The sequence below is a fragment of the Puma concolor genome, chromosome C1 (assembly GCF_028749965.1).
Source record: "Puma concolor isolate L17-30 chromosome C1, mPumCon1.1.hap2, whole genome shotgun sequence".
NCBI lineage: Eukaryota > Metazoa > Chordata > Mammalia > Carnivora > Felidae > Puma > Puma concolor.
The window spans coordinates 98,017,018-98,026,895 of NC_141674.1; the positions used below are offsets into that span (position 1 = coordinate 98,017,018).

Sequence of the window (9,878 nt, forward strand, 5' to 3'; positions counted from 1 at the left end):
TTCACAGTTCAGACACACAGCCTGGACCAGGGTGCAGATGCCCACCGCCCAGCCTGGGGCTCTTCACACTGTCCCAGCCTGTCTGTCCCTGATTAAACTGTAGGCCATTGTAACTCTGCGTTCTTATATTTGTCTGACTCGTGGCCTAGCACAGAAACGCACGCGAGAATGAATGAGTGAGCGCAAGAATGAATGGCGCATAAAAGGGCTATAATGATCTCTCAACCAGCATTTACTGAGCAACCTGCATGTGTCAGGTGCTAAGCTAAGATTAGAGTACCGAGATGCCGAGTCCCTCCTGGGGTGGGGGGGGTGGGGGGCATCCAGAGTACTCTCATGCACACAGGCACCAGGAAAAGCTGTCTCCCATCCAGAGGGACCTGGGAAGGAAGTAGGAACATCAGCTATCCTCTCTGGGGAGCCGGCACTGCCTCCTGACTCTCCAGATGCAGGGTACTGGCCTGAACCAACTACAACAGCCACCTACCCCAGGCCCCTGCACAGAGACATGGGGCCTCTTCCTGGTCAGAGGAGCCGGGGTTAGTCCTCCACACAGAGACTGCCAGGGATCCAGAAAGCTGATTCTAAGTTAGCTTCTAAAGTAAAGGTTTCTAGTGTGTGTGCGTGAGTCACGGGGGCACAAGAGAAAAAATACCAGATTGTTCTAATATTTATTTATTTATTATCTTAAAAACAATAAATCACAACTGCAATATACAGGTTGATAGTAATAGAAATGATAGCATTTTATTATTGGATTTAGTTTTGAACATTACTATGTCCAAGGTACAAAGTGCTTTTTATGCATTTGCTCATTGAATAGTCTCCAGTGAAATAGGTGTAATTATTACTTTCATTTTGCAGATGAAGAAAGTGAGGCACAGAGGATTAGACTGCCCAGGGTCACACAGCTAGGAAGCCGTAGAATGGAGCTACAGCCCAGATGTGTAGGCAACATGGGAACAAATATACATTGGAGGCATTAAATGAAATAATTTGTGCTGTTATGAGTTCAATACCTAAATGGTTTGGAGACTGTTTCTTTAGGCCTTTATGGCCCTGGGGTTCACCAGGAAAGCTACCGCAGATCCTACGGGTCCTTATTCTGAGTATCCAGCCATCTCTAGACCCCTTCACACCTGTTCTCGGTTACAGATGTTCTGGAGGCATTCTCTACGATATGAGTCACCTTAAAACAAAAAAAGGTATTTCTAGGGCTTTGCTTCCCTTTGATCGTACATCTTACTTGCTCTGGTAATAATTAGAATTTTAATGAGAAAGGGGGAGAAATGGGGGAATCCAGAGAGCATAGAGTGCATTTAAATGTTCAGCCTGACAAAAAACTGAATTCATAGATGAAAAGAGAGGTGGGGGAAGGGGGTGGGCCGAGGGAATCAGTTTTTCCTCAGTGTGGTTGCTATTTTGAATACTTGTGCACGTGACCCCCGCTGTAGTTCCCTCGGAGCTGTGATTAGGGCAGGCAGAGGTATGGATTATTGGGAATCAGCACCCAGTGCTCAATACCGGTTATGTAAGACCAAGAAGCCCTCCCTCTGCGTGGAGAAGCTCCTTCCAGGATGCCTCGCTGGCAGGACTGACTGCAGGAGAACCGGGTCCTGTTGCTGAGTGGATTCACCCTCACTGGCGATACGAGGTGGTTAGCAAAGCTGGTAAGAGCAGAATTAGGCCAGGGCAGGGAGTGACTGAACAGGATTTAGCCCCTGTGAAATCACTATACGTGGCCTTGAGCTCAGCCAGCCGACATATCCTGGTTGAAGGTCCACTGGGGCTGGGAGGCATAGTCTCCTGTATGGTCTAAGGACTGTGCCAAGGCCCAGATCAGCTATGATGTGTGCCTTCCTACCCCAGGCCTGCTGGGGTCAGGCCACCAGGACCTGTTGCTCTGTAGCAAATCGCAGGTGCACAGTAGCCTTCAAAGTCTTTTTCCTACTCATCTTGTTTGAACCTTGACACTGTGAGGCAGATAGAGTTTTGATGGCAACACAGCCGTCTTTTGAGTCCTGATCCGGTGTTCTTCATATTTCATAGCACTATCAGGCACTAGCTTCACGACCAGAGAGAGGCAACCCTCCAGTAAGGGAAGAAGCCCTTACTATAGCACTGAAAATTAGAAAGTACTTCCTAAATCTTTGTATTCTTCCTCTCTCCCTCCTTCCTTCTTTATTTCCTCTTTAGCCTGGAGGGAAAGAATCACAGTCCTGGGGTCAGACTGGGCTCATTCAATGTCCATCTCCACCAGCTTTAAACCAAGCCACTTAATCTCTCAATGAAGCCTCAATTTCCTCTTCTGTCATATGGGCATAATAATAGCATCTACCTCATAGGGTCATTGTGAAGTTTAAAAGAGATCAGGGGCGCCTGGGTGGCTCAGTCAGTTAAGCATCCAACTTCGGCTCAGGTCATGATCTCACTGTTCGTGGGTTCCAGCCCCTCGTCGGGCTCTGTACTGATAGCTCAGAGCCTGGAGCCTGGAGCTTCAGACTCTGTGTCTCCTGCTCTCTCTGCCCCTCCCCCACTCACACTCTGTCTCTCTCTCTAAAAATAAACATTAAAAAAAAAAAGAGAGAGAGAGATCAAAAGTGCTGAGGACAGTGCCTGGAAAGTAGTAAAAAATATAATAAACATTAGCTGCTCTATTAGAATCACCTAATTCTGCCAAGTCTAGCTTTGAATATACCCTAGTTTGGAAAAGTTTCGTTGGCAGAACTGCATGAGGCATATTCTGCAAGTCACGAACGCTAATAGAGATAGCTTTAACTTTATCCTTACAAACTAGGGACGATCTTACTAGCAGAAAGAATATAAATATTTCATATATAGCTAGATCTCAAGACATAACATGTACTATATTAAAGATCTCACATCTCCAAGTTTTTCTGTCAATACCCATTTGCTTGCTATGTGTCCAGTTTCGTTGTTACTGTCCACAGGTGGGAGCTCCAAAGGAGTAAAAAGAAAATCATGGAAGAAAAATCAGCAACTGCAAGAACATGCCATGCTTCTGCAAAGTTTTCTTGGAAATTTGGAAAAGGAAGTCTGGTCCATCACTCAACATTAGGTGTGAAACATCTTTATTCAGGTGTCAGAAGAATCCAGTATTCCATGGGCACCTGGTTTGGGAAATCTGACTGGCCAATTACCCAGCAGCCTCTGGGAGAGCAAGGAGCCGTGGAACTAGGCTTTGGAAACACACCTGGACCTGGCGTGGCACAGGTGCGTGTGGCTTCTAACCGTGGCAGGGAAGCTGACTTCACTGAGGGCTCAGACACTGGGCAGATAGCTTAGGTGAGTGCCAGCGCCAGAATGACCACATTTCTAACTGTGTGACCCTGAGCAAGTTACTTAACTTTCTCCAAACTTTGGTTTCCTCTTTTATTTGATGGGGATTCTAACTATTCCTACTTTACAGAGTCATTAGGAAGATGAAATAAACTAAGACTTTGAGCATAGTTCCTGGTATATGGTAAATGCTCCCCAAATGTCAACTATTTTATTTCATGTTTTGCTTTTTGTTTTTCCATGAAGAATGAACCCAAAGCTGGGCCTGCGGAGACAGGGAAGGGGGACACCAGACCACAGGGCAAAGCATCTAAGACACCTCAGGCCCCTCTTCTCTCCAGAGAAGTTAAGATCTCCCTGAAGCCTATGAGGGCAGGAACTGCTTGTCACCTTAAGTGAGACTGTCCGGCAGGGGTAATGGCTCATGGCCTCCCTCTCTCCCTGGAAAATGCTGGGCTATTAATTAGCAACCCAGGGCTTGCTTATCTCTCCTCACTGACACTTCTTTCTCCAAAGACAGAGCCCTGGCGCCCCCTCCCCTTCTCTCCACCCATAGTGTTAAGATTCATCAGCAGTTCTTATAACTTGCTATTGTTCCCATTTTTCTAATGGGTTTCCATGTCAGGAAAACCCATTTTGTAACAGTAACAGGCAGTTTTGCTAACAGACTGTAATTGAAAAGATAAACTGGGGAGAGGAAGTGAAAAGAAAGGACCCTTTTCTCTGCTTCCTCCAGAGCTGGAGAAAGCTGGCTTCAGAGCTTGGTGTTGCTGAAACCGTTTGGTGTAAGGGCTGGCCTGTGCAGAGCAGAGGCTGCCTGGGCTGAGGGGGTCTCATTTAGACATAGAAAGAGACATAGACAAATACAACCCAGAGATCAAACAGCAAGAAATGCAGAGACCCAAGAGACTGGAAAGAATAGTGTCACGTCTGGGAATGGAAAAGACTCTCGGCAGAACCATTAATATTAATTAATATTAGTAACCATTAATATTATTAATACATTAATATTAATAATTATTTTTTATTTATTTCTACATGGTTAGCACTGTGCCCCATACATTCTCTCATTTAATCTTTACAGCCTCCCTAAGAAATGAGCATGCACCTCACAAAGATAAAGTAACTCAGTTTAGAGGTATTAACTAACTTATTCAAGGATACATCACATTAAGCAGAAGAACTGGGATTTAAACCTGGGATTTTCTGATGCCAAAGTCCAAGCTTCTGAGCCAGGCCCCTGAAGGGACTGGGGGCTGAGTGGAAAGCTGGGCAGGGAAGCTGTGGGGGAGGGGGGGCAGGCACTTCTTTGTTATAAACCAGGAGAGTGTGGGAGGCATTCTCAACTATTTGGCCTGATCCTCTGTACCTCGGTAAAAACCCAGAGATGAGGATTATGAACAACCTCCTCACCCCCCATCTCTTCCTTCTTCCCTGGAAAGTATAGACACTACAGGTTACCCACCAGGCACCAGGCAAATAACCAGTGGCCCTGGAAACACCTCATCCAGAGATGTAGCAAAGAAATACCTGACAGTGTGTGTGTGTGTGTGTGTGTGTGTGTGTGTGTGTGTGTGTTGCAGGAACAGGAGCTATTCTGTTCTAAGGCTTACAGACGTGGTCCATTAATAATAAACTCTTCCGTGGCTTGTAAATTTATTAGGAGAACCTGGTGTAATTAAAATTCAGGTTTAGGGAAGGGGGGAGCAGATAACCTTTGCTTCCATTCCTTCTTTCAGAGATCCAGGCTGAACTACCGATGGGGATAATTAGCAGAGTCCAAACAGAGAAGGAATTAACGCTCCTGGAAAAGCTGTGATGAGGAGAGACAATGCTGGGCTAATTATGGCCGCACAAGCTTTATGACTGGGCACCGGCTTCCACCATCATTAGGGGATTCAGAGATAAATCGGAGGCTAATGCGGAGTGCTATAGCTAACAGAGCGTTGGCATTAATTTAGCAATTATTAGTTATTATTTTGGCAGATGGTAACTGTACCTTTTTGCTTGATTGGTCAGGGTTTGTGGCCCCTCTGAGATGTGTGGAGATCAAGGCTGGGGTGATTGGGGTGGGGACAGACAGAAAGCCAGAAAGAGTCTTTCCCTCTACCCACCCCCCCTCCTGTTTATACCTGCAAGTTCTGAGAGGAGAGGTCTGCCTGGGTCCACAAGGAGCAAGAAAAACAGATCAACAAAGAGAGAAGGGAAGGATGACACTGTCATATACCTAGAGCGTCCACAGCTGGAAGTCCTGTTCACCTCCGCTTTCAAAGCCCTCTCAGATTAAAGTTCCTAAGTGTGACTCAGTCCTTCAGGGCTCAGAGACCTCTTTTCCTAAGCAGGACCAGCAGGGGTGCTGGCTAGCTGGGGCAGGACTTTCTCGTACCCTTCTTTTTGCACACTCCAGACAGCCTTCCACAGACCCTAAAGAAACCTGGCTAGATACAGATGGCTCAGTCTTAGCCCTAATTTTTTGCAGCCACATTATACCCCCAACTCGGTGGACATGGAGGACAGAGAACATAGTCAGAGGTAGAAGAAAACTTCTAGAACCGTAAATCCAAGCACTCTGCAACTCCTAGATACTTTCCCCTGGTTCTAGAATCTTAAAGCTCAAGACACTCCATAAAATCAGAACATTATCTCAAGGATGTACATTCTAAAGGATTGTACATTGCACCTTTCCTCAAAGAAGGCGAAATCCTCAGAATTTCTTCCTTCCAGCAAGGAGTGAGGGAGTAACTGATTATTTAGTTATAGAAACAGGACTTTCCTGTTTTGATTAAGTGCTATGCATTTAACCTCCCATCACAAGCAGGAGAAATAATAGTATCTGTGCTGCAAAAGGCCAACTTAAAATCCAGGTAGCTGAGTCACATAACATCTCCAGTCATTAGAGAAATGAACAAACATTACATACATCTCATGGCCACACATAACCTAGAGAATAACCATTCCTGGCTGCCGGCCTGGAAGGGGCAGGGCAGCTCAGGATCTCCCATCAGGCCCCTGAATTTTTTGGAATACCTCTGAACCTCTGCTTATTACCTCAAATCCAGAACTCTCCCTACCCACACCCAACACTCTGCAATTTTGCCTGTGGAGCAAACTCATTCATCTCCACAAGGCAAATGGCATGAAGAAGGTAGGGAACTGCCTGTCAGTGTCCACTTGAGGCAGGGGTGGGGGTGTGTATTAAGGAAGAAAGCAGACACTTTGCCTTTAGAATTTTTAAAGAAAAATGGAACTTGTTTTTATCTGGGACAGTTTGTGTAGAGGTATTTCCAAGTCATGAAAGCTAAGGAGATCTGATTGAGATTTCCTGTGCAACTCCTAGCACGGACCATATACAGAGGGGGTCCCAGTAAGTGACAGCAGAGCCCGAATCTCAATTGTTGAATCTCGGGGTGTTACTAGAGATCCCGTGAGCTAGAGACTTTGAGTGGGAGGATGGCAGGGGGAAACGTACAGAGGCAAAGAGAATTAGGCGTGCTCTAGTCACTTGCATTTTTCATGAAAATACAAATGAAAAGATCCAGCATTTCTCTGACTGTAGAATCTGGACCCAGGCAGTGGCTTTGGGATGCAGGGACTAAGCTAGGAAGTAGGATACCTGGGGGCCTGGTCCTGAGCTGAACAGCATCTCCCCAGACCTTGTGCTCACTTAAACCCCAAGAACTCAAAGCCACTCTCAACCATTTTCTTTTGCTATGGCTATGACCAAGGGTCTCCTTCTGCCTTCTCCTTTCAGCCCCCTAACTTGGCCCCCCAGGGGCTTCCTGAGGCTTGTGACTCAGCAGCCAAAGTTAAAGTACCCCAGGGCTGACAAGTCAAGCTCGCTTTGTCAAGCAGCCTGCAGGGAAGGCACACTGATTCATCTGGGCCTGCTTGCTCACCTTCCTCAACTTCTCTCACGCTCAGCCTGGCCACAGGTACCTGTCATTCCAGACTGTGGGGTTTCCCTCTGGAGTCAGAACACCAGAACACCTGCATCAGAATGTTTCACACACATACACCCTTCCCACAGCGCACACTGCCCCCTGCCCTCTGTGGTATTTCTGCTCTGGACGGACAGGAGAGGGGGGCAGCCTCCATGCCAGGTGGAACTCGACAGGTGTGTTCTCACCTTGAATGATCCCCCTTAGAGTTTGAGGGTCAGAACCAACATAGAGGGCCCCACTGGAAATGAATTATTGCAGGAAAGGAGGAAGGGACCTGGATAGGCAAGCAGGAAGAGACTCCCTAACTTGGGGAAAATTGTGTATCTGGGGGGTATGGGGAGTTGGGTGGTGTAGATGATGGCACCAGAGAACCAAAATCTAATACTTGCTGGGCCTAATCTATTCGGAGATTCTTAAAGACAGAGAATTACCTCTCCAACATCCATCCCTGTACCACCCTCTGAAAGTTCTTCTTTATGTCTAACCTCAGTCCCTTCTGCTGCAGTAATCAACCCATTGATCAAACACTGCCAAGGCCAGAGAGAGCGCTTGCGCGAGAGCAGCGCCCCCTACAACCCCCACAGGGCTGAGATGCGCCCAAGGCTGGGCACAACCCCCTCACACACACAATCCTCCCCTGGGCCACTACCCTCCATCTACTCCTTCTCTCCCTCAGCGGCCCTGTTGCTAACCTAGGACCTACCAAGAGCTCTGACCTTTAACCTCAACTGAAAACAGGGCCCTGAAAGCTGTTGCCTCTGGGAGCTTACCCCACCTGTACCTGCTCCAGGAACCGCCGTTCCAGTCCCCGGCTTCTGGTCCCTTGAGACTCGCCTGGAGACGAAATTCCCGCCTCCCGCGTCCCCTTCCTCCCTTTCCCGCGCTGTTGGTGCGGAACCGCAGGGGCGACCCTCGCTTACCCCTAGGCCCAGCGCCACCGGGGTCAGAGTCCGGGGGACAAGGAGGGGTGGTGTCTGCGGAGCCAAAGGAATCCCGGCGCCACGGTCCCTGCAGGATCTCCCCACCCCCACTCTGCATCCTCTCGAGGCTTCGCACTGCCCCCCAGCCCCTCCCCTCCGGAGGGAGGACGACCAGGTGCTCCCTGCATCCCAGGACCCTCCAGGCGTCGGCATCCGGACAAAGAAGCCCGGCTGCGGCGGGCGAGCGCGGCCGCACGGCGCTGGTGCGGCAAGTAAATAACCCGGGCTGGTCGGCCGCCTATCCTCCCGCGGCTCCCGCCGCCAGGGCGCGACACGCCATTGCCGCTGTCGCGACTCCCGAGAGACCCCGCAGCCGCGCGCGCCGGGCCCGGGCCCCGCGGGGCTCGAGCTCCCGACTCACCGGCTCCGGCGAGCTCGCCTCGGCTCGGGCTCCCGCCTGGGCTCGGCGGCCGCCGGGGGCTGCGTCCAGCGCAGGGTCCGCGCCGTTCGGGCAGGAGGCGCCCGTTTGGCAAAGTCGGCGGGAGGCACCGGCTCGGTCGCGCACCGGCCCCGAGTCCGAGTGAGTCAGAGAGAGACCGAGGGAGCGAGTTATAGGGGCGAGGGTGGGGGAGGATGCCGAGACACCCTCCCCCACCCCGCCTCCCGTCCCCCCGCCCCCCCCCCCCCCCCCCAGCGGAGACGCAGAAAGCCACTCGAAGCCGGAGAGACGTCCGGACACAAAGACCTCGTGCGGCTCGCAGACCTAAGTTTCTCCCTGAGACCAGGGGGCTCGGACGGGTTCCCCGAGAGAACAGACAAACGGACGCGCGGACCGACAGACGGACCTTGGGACCCTGACAACCCAAGAGACGAGTTGCTACTTCCTGGTCTCCTACTCACTCCACAGACCCCTTCCCTGGCAGATAGCCCGCAGGGTGAGCGGAGAGACGCCAGGGAAACTGAGGCCCCCGAGGGGCACGGCGCCCGAGGAGCGCGGCTTTGCGCTGGAGTCCTGTAGAGTCACACGGAGGGAGCTCAGGGATCCTCTGCCTCCCAGGTCCCCTTCACGTCTCTCCGCTTGCCCTGTGGGCGGTGGAACGGGGCACAGGCTGAGGCTCATTCCGAATCCAGGATCCTGAGCTGGAGTTCTCTGTCTAGATTAAGGGGCTCCCAGTGCCGGGGCTCTGGGGACAGAGGATGGTCGGGGCAAGAACCCAGGAAGAGAGGGGGGCTCGGGGTTCCCGTTACCTGTGTCGGCCGCGCTCGGACTCCTCTCTGGGGGCTGTAGCTCGAAGCTCCGACAAGTCTCCACGTCCAGCCCGAGAGGGGGCGGCCGGGCCCGGCACAGAGAAGCCAGGACCGCGAGCGCCGCCTGGCACCGAGGCCCCCCGGTCCCCCACACCCCGCTCATGCCCGGGACACCCGGCTCTCCAAGCGGCCGCCTGAACCCGTGCTGCCGCTGGACTGGGGCGGGGCAAGGCGGCCCCAAGAAGACCCTCCCCGCAGCGGCCCCCTGCGGCTCCGTTCAGCTTTTAATCATTTCCCCGCAGGGTCTCCGCCCCTCACGTGGTATCCCGCGGCAGCTGGCAAGTCTGGCGCCTCACGGCCGCCCCCTCCACGCCCGGGGACAGGTCTGAGTCCCCGCGGGTTCGAGGCAGGGGAGACCGGTTGTCCAGCACCCTGGAGGGTGGAACCTGGGATCTGACCCCACACGTAC

At 51.4% G+C, this 9,878-nt stretch overlaps 1 protein-coding gene across 9 annotated transcripts in view; it reads right to left on the bottom strand.

Annotated features, from left to right (window-relative positions):
- The window catches only part of SYT6 (synaptotagmin 6), a 60,793-nt gene extending 51,181 nt beyond the window's left edge, over positions 1-9,612 (bottom strand). For 3 of the 9 annotated variants that reach the window (XR_015255006.1, XR_015255005.1, XM_086717892.1), the window contains exon 1: positions 9,410-9,610. Coding sequence is in view for 4 of the 9 variants with exons in the window: in XM_086717892.1 (XP_086574018.1) it covers positions 9,410-9,572 (163 nt within the window). In the remaining 5 variants the exon portion in view is untranslated. Of the gene's footprint in view, positions 1-8,582; positions 8,691-9,409 lie in introns of those variants that run through there. The other 6 variants (XM_086717890.1, XM_025934933.2, XM_025934930.2 and 3 more) reach the window with 6 other exon arrangements.
- Between the last annotated feature and the right edge of the window lie 266 nt (positions 9,613-9,878).